The sequence below is a fragment of the Dermacentor variabilis genome, chromosome 2 (assembly GCF_050947875.1).
Source record: "Dermacentor variabilis isolate Ectoservices chromosome 2, ASM5094787v1, whole genome shotgun sequence".
NCBI lineage: Eukaryota > Metazoa > Arthropoda > Arachnida > Ixodida > Ixodidae > Dermacentor > Dermacentor variabilis.
In genome coordinates this window covers 238,201,329-238,225,768 of record NC_134569.1, presented here as the reverse complement: position 1 = coordinate 238,225,768, position 24,440 = coordinate 238,201,329, and the positions used below count along the sequence as shown (strand labels likewise).

Below are 24,440 nucleotides of genomic sequence, written 5' to 3'. Positions count from 1 at the left end.
TTCTAGGAAATCTTTGGACGCGCGGGTTGTAGCGACACAGTTTTCCCAGTCAATATCCGGAAATTTGAAGTCGCCGCATGACACGAGATTAGCAAGAGGAAAACTGGAGATTCGATATGATGAAATTAAGCTCGTTTGTAAATGAAATGTCGCAATCAGGAGGACGGTAACGAGAAATCAGTATGGTCGTGCTTGTCGGCAGTACTATCTTGAGGCAAAGGATCTCGTGGTGACCTTCAGCAGATAAGCGAGAAGAGACCAGCCATTTTTTTACAAATACCAAGACTACCCCCCCCCCCCCCTTCTCCCCGAACGACTGTCCTATCGTGCCTATAAACGGTATACGATGGGTGGTTCAGAAGTCCATGGTCCTTGATATCACAATTTAGCCATGACTCTTTGATAACAACAACGTCAGTGTCGTCATTCGTGATGTTCGTTTCCAGGGTTTTTTTTTTGGCATGAAGCTTCGAGCATTAGTTAACATAACTGTCAGCGTGTGAAACGTGGGGCTCCTTGACGGCGCATAACTGTGTAGGTAGAGTGGGAAAATGGAAGATTTGCGATTCGAGTTGATGGCTACTTTGTTAGTTTATGACTGAATCAGACTCGGCGTCATAGACAAACTGTTTGTCTTCTATGATGAGCCTGTGAAAAGGAATATTAAATTGGTAGCCTGTTTGTATCCCAAACGAATATAATTTTTTCCGGGCTGTGCGCACGCGCGTAGAGAAATCCTCGCGAACCGCAAAAGAGGAGCCTTGAAGTTTGGATGCTGCTTGAAGGATGACGGTTTTATCTTTAAAGGGGCCCCTCACCAGGCCCTATACCAAATTTTGGTTATACGCTGGAAGTCGTTACGTGTCTTCTAGGGAGCGTTCTGCCGCAAAAATGTTTCAAATCGGCTCATTAATAGCCGATTAATTAATTGCAAACATATGCGGAGACCAACTGCAAGGGTGTTATTTTCATCTTTTTCCTTTCCTCTCCGTCTTTGCCTTCAACCACGGTTCCATAACAATGTATAATGTTACTTTGCCTGTCTGCCTTTTTATTTCGCTTTATAATTATATGACCATGTGAATACTTCTCTTGTTACCCCACCCCCCTTATGTAATGCCCAATCCAGGGCCCTTAAGGGATAATAAATGATGATGATGATGAGATAGAAATATTTCAGTGCCGCGAACCTATGATTTTATCAGGCGGGCTCCACTGCCAAGCAAGACGCTCTCTCCACTCGCCCCGTCTAGCCTTCGCAGGTGAAATTCCTTCCCTGTGTTCTTCCATACCGGACCTCGAGGATCACGTGACGCATACGTCATAGGCCCCGCCTTCACTTTTTCTTTGCTCCTCGCCTTTTCTTTTTTTTTTCGGCGCTACGCACTTCCGCGGACAGCTCACACGCGAGCTGTTGTCTCGTTCGTGCAGCGCACGATTTTGCGCGCTGTGCGCAAGGACACATGACTAGCGGTATAATTCAGTGCTAAACGAATACTGAGGCAGAACAAGCGGATCGCAGATCATGGTAACGCGCTGGAACACGGTAGAAAATGGCATAGTTTCGGTACATGCGCACGTGACCGCACGACCGTGGGAAGAAGCAGACGAAGCGGAAGTGCATCACTCTTGCTTCGGTGCGAAGTAAAACAAAAAACGCGCAGACATTCCGTCTGTATGTTTTATTATTTCTCTAAACCACAATTCATCAATTAAAGCAACTGATCACACGACTAACAGATGTTCTCTTGAATAATTTTCAAAGTCACGTGTCACCACGAGCAACGTCACACTGCGGACACGACTACGTAGGCGCTATGGCACGACTAGGTCACCGTCCATCTTGGAGCGCGGCGGCCACGAGGAAAAGGAAAAACGGCGTTCGGTTTAAAATTTCAGATCTTTAGTTCAGAGTGTGCGACCGTCTGTGGTTCGAGAACGACCTGACGAGGATCGGAAATGTACGAGACGTGACTAATCGGGAGCGCGCGCTACAGGGACTGTCCCACACGTTCCCGGCGATGTGGCCGACTTAAACGCTGTCAAATAAAGCTCTCAAACGAAATGCAAACTGCTTTCGCTGGCATTCCATTCTCACAGAGTGGAAAGGTTGTCATTTTTTCACTAACTCCAAGCATTTAGGCAGCAGGGACCGTTTACGTGTGCGAAATACAATATATTTAGTCTTTCTAACGTTAATTGTAAGTTTGTTCATTAGAAACATTCGCAGACCTTCAACTCTTCGTTCCCTTTAGTTTCTAAATCATAAACATTGTCGGCAGTAACCACAATGCAAGTGTAGTCGGCATACATAAGGACTTCAACGCAGCGTGCTCTTCGGCAGAGCGAAACAAAGGCGGCCTCCACATGTGACTGCCGGGCCTGAACTGAAAGGAAATGGCGGGTGCCCCGAGGCGAGCGAACACGCTATCACACCCTTTCCTTTCTCTGGAGGGAGGGGACAACTGTGATTGGTTCGCGCCTTGCGCTCCGTCTACTTCATGCATATAAAACCCCACTTTAAAGGGCGCATATGATAAGCGGACACTGGCCGAATCGGTTAAGGCTCATTCCCACTAGGCCAACACGACACCGATTTGGGTCTGCCAACTGTCGGTGACAGCCTTTTTCCTTCGTGTCAGCGTTTTTTTCCCTCGAACTTCTGCCGCGGTCGGCGGAGAGTTCGGCGTCGGTACAGTTGACAGAGACACGAAGGAAAAAAACGCTGTCGCCGACAGTCGGCAGACCGAAATCGGTGTCGTGTTGGCCTAGTGTGAACGAGCCTTTAGCGTGGTAGTCTCGCAACCGGAGGTCGGTGGTGCTCGAATCCGCAGCCCGATAAGAAAATTAAATTTTTCGCGCGGCTTGAGTTTTTTTCGTACGGCAATGCCAACACTGATGCCGACACGAGTGAGCCCCCCCCCCCCCCCCCAATACAAGCTTCGCTCGAAAAAAGAAATACAGGTGCAGTGCGATTCCTCTCTTTATGCACTGCTTCCCTATTCACTCAATTCGTCTTCCTGGGTGTTGTTATCGCCTGTCGCGCCGAATGAACCACGATGGCGTGAAGGGCGGCGCCACAGGCGATAAGATGTTAGCAGAACCCGCGGAGACGAACTGTTGCGAAACGAAAGCCCCGCGGCAAGGTCGGCGAAGCAGAAAGTAATGAATGGCGCGCGATTGAGCAAGACCGCCGGAGAGATACGCGGCGCGTTTTGCTGCGAGCCAACCCGAGCGCCCTTGCCATTACGCAAGTAGGGAAAGGGTGCGCGGCTGCAAAGAGAGCTGCGGATGCGGAGTACTATTTATCGAGCTGGCAAATGCTCACGCAAAGAAGGAACAGATCACTTCAACCGAGGAGACGGCAGGGACATTGCGTGGTAGATCCGACCGCAGAACATAAGCCGACGTTCGCCGCAAACCCGTCGATATGTACTTCAAGAGCTTTCTCCTTTTCTACGACTGGCTGTTTCTAATAATCGCTTTTGGAGTTGCGCTGTACTTGTAAGTAGGCAACTTTCTTAACTCGGAGGTGCTTTTGGCTTTAACTGCTTTGTATCAAAATATGCAACTGTACTTATGCGATGGCTGCCGGATATTTTAATCAGTCAGAAACATTTAAAGTGTCCTGGCGTATTTTTTAAGCCACACTGTAACATCTATACGGGAAAGAACAAAGGGAAAACGAAAAATTTATATTTTCACGACTGATAATTTTGTTCAATAGTAGAAACATCAATTATTTCTTTAAAAAATGACTTGTTTTTGTTTATTGGTAAAGGCAAAATTTTTCGTGATCTTCACAGAAATGTGTCCCCACACAGTAAAGTGAAAAATTCGTCATCAATACTGTAAGCGAAATGAGATTGGTCCGTCTGTTTATTGTCCTTATTTAACATTTTCGTGCAGTTTCACGGGCCACGCATGCGTAGGCAGATATACCTCGTATACGCGAGCCGGTTGGTCTTGCTTTCCGCATACGATACAGCTAAAATCGGAGTGAGTTAACGCCGCTCAGAGCATGGTTATGCAAACAGTTGTAGTGGATACTTGGATGCGTAGCGCAGTGCCGGGCGTGCTGGCGCCAGATATCTTATCAGGTGGTCGCTACTCATATGTTCCAAGCAGCGGGCTTATCTGCATAATTTGTTACAACCACCATCCCAACATTTCACTCTCGTATTCCATGAAAGCGGCATTCACGTAAGAAGTAAAAGTTACTCCCTTAATAAGATAGACTGTCTAGCATTTTTTTTATATATAAGATTACAGAAGCGCAATGAACTGGCTAGTTTGGTGAAATCACAGAAAAACACTCTAACGGAAGAGAACAGAAAAAGCTATATTAGAAAATTGCCATGCTTTCTTTCTTTCTCTCTCTCTCAAAAAAAAAAAATCGCTGAGCATACCCACTTTTTTGGCGGTAAAGAAATGTAGATATGCCTACCATTATGAGCTGTTCGCTGTTACATTTCTCCCAGTTGCGTCTGTCAACAAGTTCGATTACACGCCCACTGACTCTCCATTTCTCGCAATTCACTTATTTTCCTTATGCCACTGGCTTTAAAACTTAGTAGGAAGAGTGCGTATAATATAGTTGTTGGCACTTTAAAAACATGGAGCACGCTTAAGCTTGGCCTTTAAGGGTGGAACGCGATAGCATTCAAGGATACCGGAGGGCTGCTCACGCTTTCCGGCCACTGCAGCTTGTGTAACCGCAACGCTTACCGGGAAACGCTGGCGGCGAACGCTTTGCACGGAGGCGAGCTTTCTGGAGCTTTCGCGTGGACCGATCCCGGAGGTTGTGCACAGCCGCGACAAAAAAATACGCTTTCAGCTTTCTGTTATTTCTTTCGCAATTTTATTATTGAAGTCTTGTTTAACATAAAAGGCATGCGCTGTCGGTGTTCTCACTTTAACTTTATTACCTTAAAAGCCTCCAGGATTGGGGTATTACATAAGCGGTGGGTAAAAAAATATAAAGAAATTAAATGCACGAGGAAACGACGTGTAAGTACACGTTTGCTCGCTGTTAAATACGGTAGTTATACACTACAGGAATATGGATGAACCGGTGATTGTGGCGATGTCCTGTGGAAGGCCCTTCGAGTCCGAGGCTGAGCGTGTAAGGAATGATGAGGCTGAAGTGGCAGTGTGCGCACGTAGTCGGGCGCCTTGGAGGGGATGACCAATGCGAAGTGAAATGCGTGCCGGAAGACTGTTGTAGGGTGGATGATGACCGTGAGCTGTAAAAAAAAAAAAAGCTATGAAATAAGTGCATGCTAGTGATACGACGCGGTTACAAGGCAGGTTTGTTAGGCCGGATTCTGCTTTTAACGATGATACACTGGCATTATATGAATAACACGAACGAATGAATTTGGTGGCATGATTTTGTACTGATTCCAGGCAGTTAAATATTTTTGGTTAGGGCTCGAGATGGCAGAGGGATATTCCAGGTGAGAGCGTACGCGTTACTTGTAGGCAAGCAATTTTAGGTTTGGTGGCGCGTGACGTAGATGGCGTTTTAAGAATCCAAGGCTTCTGTTAGCAGATGGTATGACATTAGTGTCTTGCGCTTTCTTGGCTAGACCATTGGACAACGTTACGCCGAGGTATTTATAAGATTGTATTAATTCTATCCTGAGGGAACGGGAGACGAGTATGTTTTCCATTAAATGACACGAGTTTGCATTTATCGGGGTTTATTTCCACGAGCTGTTGGTTACATCAGTCTTGGACGAAATTTTAGTTACTTTGGAGAGTTAGTTTATCAGAGGGGTTAGTGACTGTGAGATAGATGTCGCACTCATTGGCAAAGATACGGATGTCATAGGAGACATGCCTTGGTAGGTCGTAAATATATATTAAGAACAGAAGGGGGCCAAAGACTAGCCCTTGAGGGACGCCTGATGTTACTGAAAGAGAACTAGAAGCTTGATTATTAACGTGAAAAAATTGGGTACGGTTAGCCAGAAATTCCTTTGGCTACTGCAACATGTTAGGATGTAAGTTTAACCAAGAAAGCTTTAGTAGCAAGCGCTTGTGAGGAACCTTGTCGAAGGCCTTTGCGAAATCCAGAAAGATTGCGTCAGTTTGAAGGTTAAAATCAAGGCTCACATGCAAGTCATGGACGAAAATCGTTAATTGTGTTTCACAGGATAGGTTCTTACGAAATCCATGTTGAGAAGGATAAAAGAAATTAATCAAGAAAATTCATTACGTGAGAATACATAACATTTTCCATGATCTTGCATGGCACACTTGTTAAATACATGGGGTAGTAATTAAGGAGTGATTTTTTCTTACCTGATTTGAAGACCGGAACGACCTTCCGCACCTTAAAATCGCTCGGTATGTTAGCTGTGGAAAGTGATTGTGTGAACAGAAATAAAAGATACACTTATGAATCATGGCGAGCATTTTTAACAGTTTGCTGGAGACTTCGTCAGTACCTGCAGAAGACGACACCTTGATATTTCTATGATAGAGGTAATGCCATGCGCAGAAAATGTGACTGTTTGCAAAAGCGATCTCGGTTGGCCAGTTGGCACAAATGCTGGTACATCAGTTTTGTTTGCGAAGACGGATGAGAATGGGGTGTTAAATATATTTGCTCATTCAACGTCGCTCGCTTCTTCTCCAATTGAGCAGGTAAATGTGATGATCAGGGCGGAATCAGGGTTTAGCACTTGCCAGAACTTTCTGAGGTTATTGGTTAACATATTCGGCAGGTCAGGTAAAAAAAAAAAAAAACGCGTGCTTGGGATTACAAATCGACTGCAAATATCTAGACTCAGCCTCGTAGTAGTTGTTCCATGTGCATGCGCTTGCGTTTCGTTTCGCTGCACTGAAAAGCCGTTTCTTTTTGTTCTCGAGTGTATTGAAGGACTTTGTGAACCATGGTTTATTATTATTGGCACGAAATGTAATGGTGGGAGTAAATTGGGTTGTTAGTTCTGTAATTTTGGTTTTAAAAGTACGCGAGTTATCCTCAATTGATCGCTCGTGGAAGCCTCTTTTGAAGTCTGGAAGAAGTCATGACTTGTTTGTGGGCTGTCATTGTTAAAACTCCAAGGTATAACTTTGTAAAGAATGTAAGACAAGGTATGAAAAATTGCAGTGATAGAAGGGTGTGGCGATATAAACCGCATATACCGCATGTGATATAGCAAGGCGTGCCATATACATATACCTAAATATATGCGGAAATTTTTGCTCACGGACAACTCCGCAGACGCCGGTATCGATACTGGCCCCGGATTTTCGGCGACATGGAACCCTTAACACTGTCGCGTTAATAAAGACTGATGACTACGACATACAAGTTCACGACTGCCCTTTTGCTTGGTGCTGCGGTAACGTTCTTTTTTTTTTTTGTGGCGTCGAATCCATCTGTTTCGTGGAAGCCGAAAGGGTCCTTACTGCCGATCACCTTATATAGATAGGTCTCAAGGATTTCAGCGACGAAATCACGGAAATAGTTGCGCTGCGCGTGCAAACACTCGGGCTGCCCAGCGAGCTGCTTCAGATTTTCTTAAAGACAAAGAGCCTTTCAAGCGGGCCGGAGGTTAAAAGAAGGAAGTGTTCGTGCGCAGTGAGCCGCCCCGAAAGGTGCACTCACTTGTTCGCGGCGTTGCTCCACTGCTACAGGTAGGACAGTTGACTGTTTTCTACCTTTATAAGTAACCCCGCACTGCGACTCGTGCTGCAGTGTATCACGCATATACCATCTCAATATATAACGTCTGTCGTGCTTTCAGAAACTAAATACGCATATTATGCACTGATAAACGTGGCTAAAAACTGTAAGGTTACTTGGTCAGTGTGTGTTGGGAGAAAAGCAAATGAGAATTCTGTTCGGGAGTCAGGATGCACCTTCTTTTATTGCGATAGCAATAACATGGAGACTGCGGACGCATTTCAGCCGTCACCGTCGCCGTAATGTTCCGTGTAAAGTCCAAGGGCGGTAACATCGTCGCCGCGTGCCCTACGCTGTATGTGCGAGTGAGAACGTGCGAGGGAAGCCGACGATTGCGGTTGAATCTCGCCCACGCGAAATGTAGGAGAGCGGGGAGGAAGCGCGCCGTCTTCCGTCGCGCGCGAGCCACCGGAAGGATGGGAGGGAGGGTTGCGTTCTACTCCGACTGCAACTGCGTATGTAGCGGCTGCGCGCGGTCGCGCGGCCGTATCTTGAGAGCGATTTGCGTTGGGGGCAGAATGTAGGTACGTCGACAGCTCGTATCTTTGTGTGGGCTGTCACAGCTGTGTGTTCTCGGCGCTCAGCTCGAGTTGGAGCGACAGACAGCACGAAGGTCACTTCGCTCGCTGCTGCAGCCGCGCTTGCTCACGCCATTGCTTCGACAGCGAGTGTCCGCGGTCATCGACTGTGTTGTGTTCACGTTTGATGTGCCCACTGACGTCATGCTTGTTAATTTAGTTAGCAAGCGAATGTTTACAAGTTCGTACGGCCGATAAAAGTGCTATCCTTACTTCGCATGGCTGTTTGCTAATTTGATATCGCAATCGATGCTTCGTCTTTCTGGCGAAACTGCGACATTTTTTATAGTTCGCCAATACGTGTGATAAGGTCGTCGGCTTCCTACGACATGCGATGGGCTCGCAGTATGCAGTGTTTGAGGTAGGACCCGAGCTTGGGAACACAGCAGGCATCGGCCACCCGCATAAATTATCAGGCCCAGTGAAACGTGAGAAGTGAATAAGAACCGATCGGACCAAGTTGTGTTTGTTCCAACATGGTTCCAAGATTTAGCGATGTTTTTTTTGGCATAGTCAGTTGTGTTACGGAAGGATAAAAGAAGAGGAAGGAAGAAGATCGCGAGACGCTGGCTGCTGCGTGTTGTTGCTAGTCAGCCATTTTTACCTACACTGACTCTGCTTGTGTAGGTATTGTAAATACAGTCTTTCTATACTCCCAACGTCCCCGTAACATATTGGTGGGAAGTGCTTTACCACGGCTTGAAACGGAGCTCCGCGGTAGACGTCGCATCACCGTCCCCACCATGAATGACGGTGAGCACGCGTAATCCAGGTCGTTGCCGCTACCGAGGTCACCATCGCCAGCTACGTCGCTGTCCCCTTTGGTTGTAGTTGTGCCACCCAAGGATCCCGTAACTTTCTGCAGGACCGATGGCACCGACGTGGAGGTGGCTATGTACGAACGCGTGAGTGAAATCAACAGATGGCACCCTACGCTTGTGCTGGCTAACCTGTTGTTCTACCTAAGAGGCACGGCAAAGGTGTGGTACGAAAACTACGAAGAGGAGCTAACCAGCGGGGAGCAATGCAAAGTTGGGGCCACTGTAATCCAGTGCAACGCAAATCAAGAACTGGCCTCCCGTGCTCAATCCCCAACGGAGTCCTATATCTCGCACATCCAAGACGTGCTGGCGCTTTGTCGTAAAGCCTATCGTGGCATGGTCGTCATTGTTTGAGATCAGATGATCGTTGTTTGCTGCTGCTCTCTTGCCCACAGAGCTTTTTGTCTTGTTTTATGCATGCACTGTTCTGCGCAAATCGACTTGTCCTTAGCGGTGATATAGAATTAAATCCCGGTCCCACGAGAAAGACGATTCGTAACACTGGTAATTCAGACGAAACTTCGTGTTCATCTGCTGAACCTGATAATGACTTGAACAATATTTCTGGAATGCTGACAGAACTATTGGCTGGGCAAAAAACGATCGCTCGAGACATCGCTGACATCAAGGTTTTTCAGCAAACTGTTAACAAGCGTTTTGACGCTCTGGAATTCCGTGTGGCCGCTCTCGAAAAAACTAGCGCTGATCCTAGCGTCTCACTTGACCATTCTGGTTCTGACGTACGCTCTTTATCTCAGGCTGTTTCGGAACTAATTAAAAAGAATGATGACCTTGAAAATCGCTCGAGACGCAACAATATAATATTGCATGGACTTGGTGAACACAATGCTGAAAACACAGATACGCTTTTGTCTAATGTACACCAATTTTTCACAAAGAAACTTCAAATTGAATGCCCGCCCATCGAACGTTGTCACAGAATTGGCGCCAAACGTGAAGGTAGATCGCGCCCAGTTATATTACGAGTACTAGACTTTCGGAACAAAGTAGAAATAATGAAAATTGTCTCAAAGCTGAAAGGAACAAAATTTTACATAACTGAAGATTACTCGGCTAATGTACGTACCATTCGCAAAAAGCTATGGGCAGCAACTTCTTTTCGTGACCATGGTTCTGTGGTGAGGTTGCGTTATGACCATGTTTTTATAAACGGTGTCCGCTACAGGTGGAATGATGCAGCTAATGCCCTAGTTGACGATTCAGGTCTCGCTGTAAACACCGTAGGGAATAATTCGAGCCTTTCTGAGAACACTCTCCCGGCCACGTCATCTTCACCTTGACAAATTCACGACTCTTACAAGCTTACTTTCTTGAATTTGAATGCAAGAAGTCTAGTAAATAAGTTCCCGCTGTTTCTTTCCTTGGTAGCCTCCTATTCCCCTCATTTCATTGGTGTCACTGAAACATGGCTTCACGATCACATACATGACTCTGAAATCACTCCACCCGGCTATGTAGCTGTCCGATCAGACCGCAAAACTGGCAGGGGAGGCGGTGTCGCCCTTTTCTTTAAATCGGATTTAAAGTTTTCAGTTATCTGTCCTCCAGCAGATCTTGAGTCTGTTTGGTGTAAATTATACCTAGGCAAAAAAACAATCATAGTCTTTGTTTTCTACCATCCACCTGCCTCCTCACCTGATAACATTTTTCTTCTCGCTGATTACATCAACACGCACAGTTTTCATGCATCTAGCTTAATTCTAATGGGAGACTTTAACACACCAGATATTCACTGGCCCTCACTATCGCATCACAGTTGTTTAGGTAGCGAACTAATTAACTTTTCTTTATCTTTTGGGCTTACACAAGTAGTCACTGGCGCCACAAGACAAAACACACTTCTTGACCTAGTGTTCATTAGTTCAGATCTTGTTGATAAGGTGTCTGACTGTGAAATTACAGACGGAATTTCAGATCACAGGGCAGTGTTTATATCGCTAAACTGCACAGTTTGTAAACCGCGTGCCGAAATTCAAACTTTTTTCGACTTTAATCGCTCTGACGACACGTCTATTCTTGATGTCTTATCAGAACGTTTTGAATCGTTTTGCACACTTAGTAAAGATTGTGACGTGAACACATTAGTTCGCCAATTTGAAAACATTATAAATCTGTGTATTCGACGCTTTGTTCCGTTAAAAATTAAGAAAAAAAATCGTGCCCTCCCTTGGATGACTAGAGAAATCTTGCAGTTATCACGCCGCGTTAGAAGACTGAGACGCTCAAAACGCCGTAATGACCCTGATGCAATTGCTAGATTCACCTCTGCCAAAGAGGAACTAAATTTGAAAATGAATACGGCCAAAGATTATTTCTTTCATATCGAACTGCCAGGATTACTAAGAAATAATCCTCGGAAGTTCTGGCGCTCTGTCATGCCTACTACTGAATCTTAATCTTCATTGACTATCAATGATGAAACTATAAATGATCCTGCACACATCTCCAATGCATTTAATGAATATTTCCATTCGGTGTACGCAAATGATTCTCATGTCTGCCCTGCTTTCGATAATGATTCAGATTTTTCTATTTCCGACATTTCCGTTGATGTTAATGGCGTTCTTAATTTGATTTTAAATTTAGACACAAAAAAGTCTAGTGGCTCCGACGGTATTCCTAATTCCTTTTTACTTCGCTATTCACAATGGACATCACGCTATCTTGAAATTATATTCAAAAAGTCTCTAGATACAGGAATCGTTCCTTCATCGTGGAAACTTGCAAGAGTAATACCCTTGTACGAAACAGGCAGGAAGACAGACATAACGAATTACAGACCAATTTCTTTAACTTCCCAATCGTGCAAAATGCTGGAACATATTATTTACAAACACATAATAGATTTTCTGGAGTCCAACACCATTCTAACTAATGTTCAGCACGGCTTTAGACGTGGTTTCAGTACTATCACGCAGTTAACCGACTTCACCCATGACATCGCTTATCAGTTGGATCTCGGTAAACAGATTGATGCTATCTTCATTGATTTTTCTAAAGCTTTCGATTAATTACTTCATTCTCACCTGTTGCAAAAATTAAATGCAATACTAAAAAATTCCCATCTGGTCAATTGGATCGCTAGTTTCCTTTCTAACCGGTCCCAATACGTCGATTTTAGTTCTGCAAGGTCATCCATACTTGAAGTAGGCTCCGGGGTTCCTCAAGGATCCGTCCGGGGTCCTTTATTGTTTTTAATTTATGTCAATGACCTCCCAAAACATGTTTCCTCTAATATTCGTCTTTATGCTGACGATTGCGTCTTATACGACGTGATTGCTTCCCCGAATAGTTTTCAGCGATTAAACGATTCCTTTGTCTCTTTCAGTGCTTGGTGTGAAAAATGGAAAATGAACATTAATTTTAAAAAAACGGTTGTTTTGTCCTTCACGAAAAGAGCAGCACCTGTAATTGCGACATATTCACTGAATGGGTCACCTTTAACCAGAGTTCGACAATACAAATACCTTGGCGTAATATTTACTCACAATCTCTCATGGACTACACACATTGACCAAACATGTTCAAAGGCCCTAAAACAGCTTGGATACCTACGTCGTACTATGCAAAAGGCTCCGAAGGCAACAAAACTTTTAATGTATAAAACTCTTGTTCGCCCCATTATCGATTATGCCGCAACAGTCTGGTCACCACATAACCAAAACAACATAATCAAACTAGAAGCAGTGCAGAAAAAAGCCGTCCGTTTCATTTTACATCGGTATGACCGCTATTTTTCACCCTCGTCTGCCCTCCCTACACTGAATCTAACATTACTTTCAGTACGTCGTGATGTGGAATCATTAAAATTTTTGCACAACATAATTGACAAGTCATACCACACTTCAAACACAGCTTGCATATCTTTCACCAAGCCTTCTTGCACGCGTAATTTCCACGAGCTTAATCTTAACCCTCTCTATGCCCGTACAAATACCTTCAAGTACAGCTTCTTTCCCCGCACAATAGAAGTATGGAATTCCTTGCCTGGCTGCCTTCGTTCACTCCCGATAAGCGAATTCGAAAGTGCTGTCTATGAAAACCAGTATAGGTAACTACTTAAATCAGGTTTAGTTTATACTTTATGTGTGCGTGTTGCTGTGTTGTTGCTTTTTATGAATCGATGAAAACCATTTGTAAGATTTTGTAAACGATTGTAACGATGTTGTAAGAGTCATTGTTGATTTTACTTTATTTTTGTTCAACGCTGTTTTTACCCACTCCTGCAATAGCCCTCCTATGGGGCTGCAGTATGTATAAATAAATAAATAAATAAATAAATAAATGAATAAATAAATGACAGAAGCTGAGAAGGTTGGGCACGTGCTGAAGGGCATTGCTGACGACGCCTTTAATCTGCTCACGTGCAAAAGCTGCTCGCCCGTTGATGCTATCATCAAAGAGTGCCGATAATTCGAGCAGGCCAAAAACCGAGGCGTCTTGCAACCATTCGACAGTCTGCCCAATACAGCCGCAACGTCGACGTGTGAAGATCAACCCGCACGGCAGCATGTCTCGCCATCAGAGGACGTGGTGCGAATTGTTCGACATGAACTGGATGCGATGGCGCCCGCAGTTTTTCATTCGCGTAGCCCTGATGCTACCCCTTTTTCAGTTCCCCTCGTACAAGTCATCGTTCGCCAGGAACTTGAAAACATTGGTCTACATTCTGTCTGTGCTGTCGCCAACCTCAGAACCAATGAACGCCCTTCTACTATTTTCGCTCCACCCCGACGCTTCTCTCCGCATTATTGCAACTCGACGGAAAGGAGAACTGCGGATGACCAGCCAACATGTTTCACCTGTCGCCGCATTGGTCATGTTCCGCGATACTGTCGCGACTCGGGGCCCTTAAGACCCCCGCACGCCGACCAACCTCAGCCGTTTTGATGGAAATACCCGCAATGTTTCGCCCACCACCGAGACTAACCGCGCCGGCAACTCTGCTAGGAACACGTGATGCAGTCGCCCACCATCGCCGCACGGACACCAGTCTTTTTCACCGCAAACACGTCGTCCATCTTCCGGTTCGCCGCAACCACGTCGCCTTTCGTCCCCTGTGGCTTTTGGCTGCACCTATTCGGAAAACTAAGAAATGCAGCCCTCGGAGGTGGTGCTGCATTGCCTACTACTGCAGCAAATCATCTGTCTGTGTCCACAAAGAGAAGTGTAATTGTCGTTGAAATAGACAGCGTACCTGTCCAAAGCCCTCGTTGACACTGGAGCCCACATTTCTGTGATGAGTGCTAGCCTACGTAAACGTTTAAAAATGTCCAGCGTACCTGTCCAAAGCCCTCGCTGACACTGGAGCCCACATCTGTGATGAGTGGGTTACGTAGGGTAACCCACGTTTACGTAGGGTAAACGTTTAAAAATGTCCTCACCTAAGAGGTTGCCCGAGTGCTTCGTGTGGCCGACGGCTGGTTGTTATTGGAATGTGTACTGCGCGTTTAAGTATAGCCGGGCGCCCTACTTCTGTTTTCTTTGCTGCGATTGACAACTGCCTTCACGACGTTATCCTTGGGTTGGACTTTTTATTCAATCATTCTGCTCCCATCGACTGCGTAACCGGCGTTCTTCAGTTAGAACTGCCTCAACTCGCCGATGCTCCGAGCACCGCCTCACCGCACTTGTGCTCGCTCCACGATCTCCGTCTGTCACCCGAGGCAGTTATTACGTCACTTTGACAGCCCAGCCACAGGTTCCTGACGTTGAATATGTGCTTCGCCCCATCGCCGACGTGCTTTTGAAACAGAACGTTGCTGTTCCGCATACGCTCGTCACGGTTACTAATAACGACGTCGTTCTACCGCTTCTGAATTTCAGCCTGGGCCCTCAAGTGCTTCCGGCCGGCATGTTCTTGGCCAGCGTTCTAGTAGTTCCGATTTTGAGTTTGAGAGTATGAATGCCGAGTGTGGTTTATTAGCGACAATTGCAGCTCACAGCTCTGGTTCCTTAACAGAAGACTTCGCGAAAATTATTGCACCTGACCTCACCTCTGCACAGGCCACGGACATACGTCTCCTGCTCGAATCGTACAGTGGCACCTTTGATTTCGGTGACAGGTCTTTAGAGCAAACATCTGTTGTTCACCACCGTATAAACACTGGAGACACGAATCCTATGTGTCGGCGTCCTAATCATGCATCGCATGCTGAACGCCGAGTCATCCTACCAGAAGTTGACAAAATGCTCCGCAAAGGGATCATTGAACCATCAGCTAGCCCTTGGGCTTCGTCTGTCGTCCTTGTGACAAAAAGATGGTACCTGGTGTTTTTACGTCGATTATCCCCACTTAAACAAGAACACGCTAAAAGACGTCTACCCACTATCACGCATTGATGATGTCTTGAACTGCTTGCATGGAGTTAAATACTTTTCGTCCATCGATCTACGATCCGGATACTGGCAGATTTCAGTTGATGAAATGAACCGCAAGAGACGGCCTTCATCACGCCGGATGGCTGAAATCAGTTCAAAGTCATGCCCTTTGACATATGCAATGCTCCTGAGACATTTGAACGTTTGATGGACTCTCTTCTGCGAGGCTACAAATAAACCGCCTGTCTTTGTTACCTTTGTTACCTTGTTTTTTCTCCCACGTTCGGCAGCCACCTTACCCGACTCGCTGCAATTCTTGCGGTCTTCCGAAAAATAGGCCTTAATTCAACTGAACTCCACGAAGTGTCAATTCCGGCGCCGTCAGATTACAGTGTTGGGATCGTTGACGCGTCCGGTGTCCAACCAGATCCGAAAAAAGTACGCAGTTTTTTTTTCCATGCGGAAAAAAACTGCGTACGGATCGGGAAAAACCAGATCCGTACGCAGTTTCCCTGTGCCACGTTCTGCTTTTGATTTACGCAGCTTGGTCGGCCTGTGTTTTTACTTTCGCCGTTTCGTCAAAAACTTCGCCGAAGTTGCTCGGCCTTTGACAGATCTTCTAAAGAAGAACACGCCATTCTGGTGAGGCCCGCAGCAGGCTCACGCGTTCGCTGCTCTCATCGGGTTTCTGACCACCCCTCCCATACTTGCGCACTTTGAACCATCTGTACCGACCGAAGTCCACACTGACGCAAGCTGCCATGGTATCGGCGATGTTCTCGCCCAACATCAGAATGGTGCCGAGTGCGTGATAGCTTACGTCAGCCGCCTGCTGTCACCTGCCAAGAAAAATTACTCCATCACCGAGCGGGAGCGCTTGGCTTTAGTTTGGGCTGTCACCAAGTTCCGGCCAAATTTGTACGGCCGCATGTTTTGGGTCGTTACAGACCACCACCCACTCTGCTGGCTGTCTTCCCTCTGGGACCCGGCAGGACGGCTTGGTCGCTGGGCTTTGCGGCTCCAGGAATTTTCATTTCTTGTCAATTACAAGCCTGGACGCATCCACAGGACGCTGACTGCCTCTATCGTCGCCCCGTGGACCCTCCCGATCCTGCGGCGCATGATCTGGTGACCTGCGTTAATGCTTTTACTGACATGACCGACATGCGCGCTGGACAACAACGCGACGAATCCTTGCGCTCCATAATCACTGGAGTGCAATCTGGCCGCACCGACGGCACGTGCCGCATGTTCGTACTGCACGATGGCATCCTCTACCACTGAAATTTTAAGCCTGACGGCCCTGAGTTGCTCCTTCTCCTTCCTCGTCATCTGCGATCTTTCGCTCTCGAATAACATCACGGTGCCCCGACGGCAGGATACCTTGGAATTTTGCGTAGATGCGACCGCGTACGACGCCGGTCCTTCTGGCCGGGCCTCTACCGCTCTGTGCGTCGTTATGTCGCAACTTGCGAATTGTGTCAGTGCCGGAAGAAACCTCCCCTGCCACCTGTCGGACGACTCCATCCAATTGTCACCTGGTAGTGACGGTTAAGAAGGCAGCAAAACAGTGATTAACGAAACGAGCGCTTTATTGGGCGAACTTGTGCCCTAAAAAAAAAGCTACACTCAAAGAACAACGGTAGCGGCGAACACGATCGACGGTCGTCAAAATCATCAGCGGGTAAGCGCGTCGGCTTTTATAGATCAGTCGTCGAATGTTCCAGAGTAATCGCTGGGACGCGCATGCCTTCCACAAAGTTCTACGCCATTCGCGTCGCGCATACATGCAATCAGATTACACAAGGTTCGGCGACAACAGACAGCTGATGGAACCATCGATAACGTTCCAGAAACTTCGGACACATGCAAGCGCGTCCTGCGCTGTGCGATAACATTTGTTAGGCGGTGAAACGTGTCGCCCGATAAAGACAAGTACACGTGTCGCAATTGAGGTTTCATTCGAACCTTTCTTTCGCGCAAGCCTCGACCTGCTTGGCCCTTTTCCGACGACGACGAGAGGCAATAAGTGGATCGCCGTCGCTACTGATTACGCGACACGTTACGCCATCACAAAGGCGTTGCCGACTAGTTGCGTAACGGACGTCGCCGATTTTTTTTCTCTTAGACGTCATTCTCCACCACGGTGCACCTCGACAGTTACTTGCACACCGTGGTCGCTCGTTCTTGTCTCGAGTTGTCGACCACCTCCTCCGCTCTTGTGCCACTGAGCACAAGCTGTCCATACCGCCTATACCACCCACAAACGAACGGTAATTACGGAACGTCTCAACCGAACACTCACAGAGATGCTGTCGACGTAGTAAGTCTTCAGCGATCACTGCGACTGGGACGCCACGCTGGGCTAGGTGACATTCACTGGCAACAGTGGGAAGACGTCGCTCGAAGTCATCGCTCGCATGAGGTGCGACTTGTAGGCGACGAGCGAACGCGACAGCCATCTCCATCGCGTCGCTTGTCGCTGTCGCGCGCAAGATCGCTCGCATGGGGTTTATACTTTTATAGGGCGTACCCACTTGCGTTTGAGGCTTATGAGCTTCATAAACGTTTTTTTTCTTCTTCCGCTTACGCAATTCGTTTAAAAGGAGAAGCTGCACGCTATCCAGGTCGGGAGAAGGACGCCGCTTCCACATAAGCCACGTACCCACTTGATCGCCATCGTCGTCAACCTCTTCATCGCTACAAATTGCGCCAGCTGCTTATACATGCACACTCAATAGTAGCTTGTTCTGCAAAAGCAAATACTCATCCAGGAAAAAAAAAGTTGTGGCCCCCATAGTAACAACGAAACTAGAGTGCACCCCACCGACGCCACACAAGCCGCACGCTCATACTTGCAGTGTTGTGCAGTGCCTCACTCACCGTATCTGTAAGTTGTCGTAAAGCATCAACGCTATTAAACGGTAAAAAAATGGTGTACCTATTCTACTACCCAATAATAGGAAAATTCAAATATTTGACGCGGCTGAAACCATACTTCGCTCGCAATTCTTTGACTACCATGCACCGAGGCGGCGCTTCAGCACCCGAGGGTCCTGTTACGGAAAGAAGAAGCAGATCGCGAGACGCTGGCTGGTGCGTATTGCAAGGTCGATCCAAATAGGTCGCGAAGCTTCGGGCGAAGAGCGGTTCAGTACAGATTGTCACCGTCATCAGCAAGGGGGGTTATGGGAGCAGCGATTGAAGCGCGACTATGTTTGGAGGGAACAAACATTGGGAAAGAAAAAAAGCATTTTTTTTAATTCAAGCGAGACACAGTTAGATTCATTCAAAGAAAATAAAATTACTGGTCAATTTTATATATTCGTGACGAGTTAAGAAAATACAGGTTTATTCCATTTATTATTATTAATAAATGCATTTGTTTTCATCGCCCATCGTTAGAGGGGACGTTGACGCCACTATCACTCGCAATGCGATACACGTCTTGAAATGGGCAGAAAGGCGCACTCGTAAAGTTCACCGGTTGAAATACGCCCCCCTCACAGTTTGCGCTTTCTTGCTTGTCGAAGTTTGTCTGAACTTGGTGACGCGGGTAGCTTCATCGCTTCTTAATCTGTTCAGTGAAAAGTAGTGCGTTACGACTGTCAGATAATTGTGTAGTTGTTTTCGTGCGACTGCGCCGGCCGACGAGCTTGGCGTCCGACGATAGGATCAGCACTCTACCACCTAAAGCTTTCATCGGCCTCCAAAGAAAGTATGTTCTGTGCAGGGGTGCGATTTCGACAGCCGTACGGCTGGTTTTTCCTGCATCGCTTTCCGCGCTGAAAGCTCGAAACACCCATCAAGTCGAATGGCGGGGCATTTGAATAGATAGCTCCAAAAGCAGGCCAACGAAACAAATTTCGCGCCTTCGAAAACAAAATGACGTCACTTCTGTTTTCAACAGACATGGCGTCACATTATTTTTTCTTCCGCCGGAAGTATTCCCACCACATACAAATGGCCACATACAAATGGCGCTAAGCCCCATGAACCGCCGATGGACCGCCATATTTTGAGCGTATGGGCTCCTATGGAAGCTTCGCTACCAGGTATACTTACCTTGCGTGTTGTTGCTGGTCAGCAATTTTTAACTACACTGACTCTACTTGTGTATATATTGCAAATAGATTCTTTGTGTACTCCCAACATCCCCGTAACAGTTGTATCAGTGTAAACGCATGACTTATAAACGAATTGAACCAGCTGCAATGGACTTTAGCTGAGTGCACAGTGTCGGAAAGCAAAGTATCGGCGCTATGCCTAGATCGAACGCTCGAAAGCTGGAACCAGCGCTGTTAGCAGTTATAAATTTCATGCGAGAAAATGCACTGACAAATCACTGAGTTGAGTGACGAAACTACGTCTTCTGCTTGCACCGCTAAATGTGTCGTGATAAACTTCAGACCTTCCGAGGTAGTTATCATTAATGGCACCGTGCCAGCAAAGAAAGGTACAGTAGCCAGAATATTGCTGCTCCTTAAAGCATTAGAAACACTCATGCCGAGGCAGAAAACTATAAATAACAAAACCAATTGAAGCTTTAGCGTACGTCATCATAATTTATCAAAGTGTCTACCTGAACAAACTACGCTGCGCGATTTGAAATGGTCGCAAGGTATTAAAAACGCGGCTATTTGGGCGTGTTGGTAAGATATGACAAAAATCACCGCCCAAGCAATCCGTGCAGACGGTTAAGAAGCGAAGCTCAACCGTGCAGCCCCGGTGTTTATCACTGTGTTAATCCCGACGGTTCATTAAAGGACGGCTTGGTAGGCTGCAAGATCCTCGGTACGCAGCTGCTGCTTGCGCTCGGCTGGACGAGCCTGTCCTTGTGACCGGGCGGCAGCATTGGTACTGCGTAGACTAGCTAGTTCCCGGTTCTGTTCGTGGCGTTGCTGATCGAAAGCTGCTATCCAAAGATGCCTGCTCCTAAGGAGTAGGTATGACGCGTGGCCTACCGATTTCGGAGCCGGAGAGAACTGCTGTGTGCGCTCGGCTGTGACGGAGAGCGATAACGTGCACTACTGGCGTAGCTAATCCAACACCGCCAAGATAGCATAAGGCCTTTTCGCTCGGATCCATGACTTCACGTTACCTGGCCCGACTGCCGTAGAATTGAATGGGGAGATGCTGTCGAGTATGCAACAGCGATCTTGTTGTTACCGTTTTCAGCACGCAAGCCTTAATCGTCAACAGAAATTTCGGGCCAGGTAGTGAGACGTCATGGATCAGAGTAAGCATGCCTTGTGCTATCTAGGTGGTGTTGGCTAATCGCGCGCCTCTCTTTCTCTCTTTTTTTTCGCGCATGCTCATGGGATTGCGCCAGGAAGTTTTCGGCCTACAGGCGACGGACAGACGGACGAATGAATCGGCTAGCCATATATAGCTTGGCTGTAAAAAAAAAGAGAGAAAGCAGTTTTCTACTCGTCGGGAAGAAAAGTCATTCTGAATGAGGTGTTTCGAATGAACCAGTATAGTATCAGCTACTTTTCTTTCGATGCGGAAGTTTCTCATATAAGACGCTCTCTGATCTGCGTCGTCTTCTCCTTTCTGGAAATCATGAAATGATGCATTGCTGTCTTTCCACCTCGATGACACGCATAAAAGTAGACAACAAAAATCTTTCGACATCAGTCTTTTTTTTTCTCTGTTGCGCTTGTACGCAGTAGCATCATAATGATTTGAGAACTACGAGGCATTCAGCGCATGCTGTGATACGACGCCGTCTTTCGGTTCAAGTCGAACCAGGACAGGCTGTTTCTCGGCGTGGCCGCCAGGTAGCGAGCATTGGAGCCGCGAATAGCCGGTGGTTAACCTTTTTACTCAGTAACTTATACCCCTTTCAAGCGGGCAAGTTAAATGCACCTACGGGGAGTGCACTCGGTTTTGAATGCATCTTCCCAAATCTAAACGTCGCAAGCTGAGTGTACTCGCCGAAGAGTACACTCCGGTCGGAGTGCGCTCACGGAACGCACTTTGCTGGTCGAGTACGTAGCCTCGCCGCCAGTGGTTTCAACGGTACAAAATGTGATGCATAAAAAAAGACACAGAAGTTAATTCTAGCTGCTGAACAGCTTTTAACAAAATAATCAGAGCATAACTCGCTGATATTCTGTTCTAGCAGGATCAAATGTCGCCTCGTCGCACGCCACTATGCTGTTCTGGATTGGCTAGGCATTCGTCTCGGCCGGTCTTGACTTGCAACACTCTTATGATAAAAATACTTTCGTTTTTTGCTGAGTAAATATAGATTACGATTGTTTTTTTATTTATAATACAAGTAAAGCAATCGCTCTTTAGAAGTTCTTTTTTATTTTAATCTACATATTAAAAAAGACGGTTTTAATCTGTCGGCATTTTTTTAGTGCGATTGCACTCTGTTTTTCTGTTTAGCACCGCGTAGCCTGAAGTGTCATTCTAGTTCCCGAAGTACATTTCCCGTAAGTGCACTTAACCTGCCCGCTTGACAGGGGTATTACTAACGACAGTGGCAGTGACTGAATTTGTCGAGGGTAAGGCATGTGTCTTGTAACCGGTCGAGTTAAAAAGTGCATAATAATTTAGGTGGATATTACGTAATCACTGTGAACCCTAAATCGTGCCTGCAAATGAGAGAAAGACAATTTTTTAATAAAGTTCGAGATATTAAATAACACTCGTGCATTATAATGCACCCACAACATCGTGGACAAGATGTCTCTCTCTCTCTCTCTCTTTATATATATATATATATATATATATATATATATATATATATATATATATATATATATATGTTCCGATCATCATAAGAAACCAACAATCAATGACACGAAGGACGGCATAGCGGAAATTCTTTGTATTTCTTAATTGAATAAATGACAGTATATATGGAAATGAAAGTGGATGAAAAAGAGCATCGCGCGCGTAATGCGAAGACGTGGATTTGTATCCCGCCAGCAACAAATTGTTTTTGATCCACTTACATTTCCATGTATTTATCATTTATTTATTTCAATTAGGAACTCCAGTTAATTACCTCTATGCTGTCCTTAGTGTCGTTGTTTCTTGACTTAGGATTTGAGTAAAAAAACCGGGCCGGGCTCCTCTTTTCTTCTCGTATATATATATATATATATATATATAGAAAGAGAGAGAGAGAGAGATTAGAACTGAAAAATCTATTGTGAGAGTACCCTTTTATTTGTTTATTTATTGATTTATATACCCTCAGGGCCTGAGGGCATTACAGAGGGGAGTAGGTATATTCGATAAAGTGGAAGACAAAGAAAACACCAGTAAATTTGTATAAAACTAAAAAGAAAAAGAAATATTTTATCAATGCAATAAAGGAAAATAACAAAAATAGCGCACAGTACAAGGAAAAAGAAACAAACACCGCTCAAGACACAAAGCATAAAGAGACTTCATCAACAAGAAAAACAAAAGAAATGATGATGTAAACAGTAATATATGCCTACAAACAAAGTTTAGTGGGCTGAAAAAGAAAAAAAAAGATGACCTTGGTAAAAATGAAAAGAATCACACTGCTACAATTTACGTTTATGTCAACAGCAGGTGAGTTACAGCAGTTTTGAACTTAGAGTTATCAGATATTTTGATGACAGATCGGGGAAGGTGATTCCAACTTGCTGACGTACTTGTGATGGATGAGGTGAAAAAATGGTTGGTATAGCATGAAGGAACAACAACCTTATTACGATGGTCGATGCGAGCTGAAACTTAACAAGGGAACGTTATCAATTTATCCTTAAGAATGGGGTTGTCATAATATATGTTATGGAACAGGCAAAGACGGAATATTTTCTTACGTTGCGACAGCAATGGTAATAATGAGCTTTCTTTCATAGCAGTGACGCTGGAGTAACGGTGATAATTAGAAAGGATGAAGCGAGCGGCGCGATTCTGGACAGAATCAAGTTGATAGATGAGCATCTATTCACTAGGGTCCCAGACAGATGCAGCATATTGAACTTTAGTACAAACTAACGATTAATACAGAGTTAGTTCTCCAGAACTAGAAGAACGAGAGAAACTGCGGCGTATGTAGCCCAGCATGCGATTAGCATTGTTGCTTGTATGGTCTACATGCATCTTCCAAGGAAGAGTACAAGAAATAAATACGCCTAGATATTTGTAACAGGACACAGATTCGAGGTTACTAGTATTAAGATGATATGAGGGCAGTGTAGTATTAGGACGAGAAGTACGCATGTATTTACACTCGTTAATGTTTAGTTACATGTTCCACGTGTTCGCCTAGTCAAGAGCATGGTTTATATCGGACTGAAGAAGACCTATATCGGGGTCCCTGTTAATTTCGGCTTATATGACCCAGCCGTCGGCAGAAAGAGTAATTGATGAGCATAAACTATCAGGTAAATTGTTAATATAAATGAGAAAAAGCAAAGGTCCCAGCACAGAGCGTTGTGGCTCACCTGAGTCAACTGTAGAAGTGACGGATGAAGTGTTATTAGACGTGAAAATTGTAAACGATCGGAGGGAAAAAAGTGCAGCCATTGAAGAACGTTAGATCAAGGTTAAGTTCACTTAGTTTAAAAAAGTAGTTGATGAAAAACTTTGTCAAACGCTTTCGAAAAATCTAGGAATATACAGTCAACAATAGAACCCCTGTCAAGTATGGAATTTAGCTCATGAGTAAACGATAGAAGTTGAGTTTCACAACAAAATGACTTGCGAAATCCATGTTGATGACCTGTAAAAAAAGGCATTTGACTGAAGGAATGATGCAAGGTGAGAGTAAATGGCGTGTTTCATAACTTTACAAGGAATGCACGTAAGTGAAATAGGCTGATAATTATATGGCGAATGGCTATCCCCAGACTTGAGAAAGAGTATCACCCTCCCGATCTTCCAGTCTTCCGTCTTAAGATATTGCTGGAATAGATTAGAAAGCATTATAGGGCTGCATACTTTAGTCGTGGTTAAAAACTTGGAATTTATACTATCAGTGCCACATGATGAAGAAAC

General features: G+C 45.6%; 2 protein-coding genes across 2 annotated transcripts in view; both read left to right on the top strand.

Moving 5' to 3' along the window:
- Positions 1 to 3,285: 3,285 nt before the first annotated feature.
- LOC142573170 (cytochrome P450 3A24-like) overlaps positions 3,286 to 24,440 on the top strand; it is a 97,933-nt gene continuing 76,778 nt past the window's right edge. Inside the window, exon 1 of the mRNA XM_075682739.1 lies at positions 3,286 to 3,504. Within this exon, the coding sequence (XP_075538854.1) occupies positions 3,431 to 3,504 (74 nt within the window). The 5' untranslated portion in view covers positions 3,286 to 3,430. The remainder of the gene's footprint in view (positions 3,505 to 24,440) is intronic.
- On the top strand, positions 9,507 to 10,402 carry LOC142573364 (uncharacterized). Its single transcript, XM_075683009.1, has one exon. It carries the CDS (start codon positions 9,515 to 9,517, stop codon positions 10,400 to 10,402), a length of 888 nt encoding a protein of 295 aa, XP_075539124.1. The 5' UTR covers positions 9,507 to 9,514.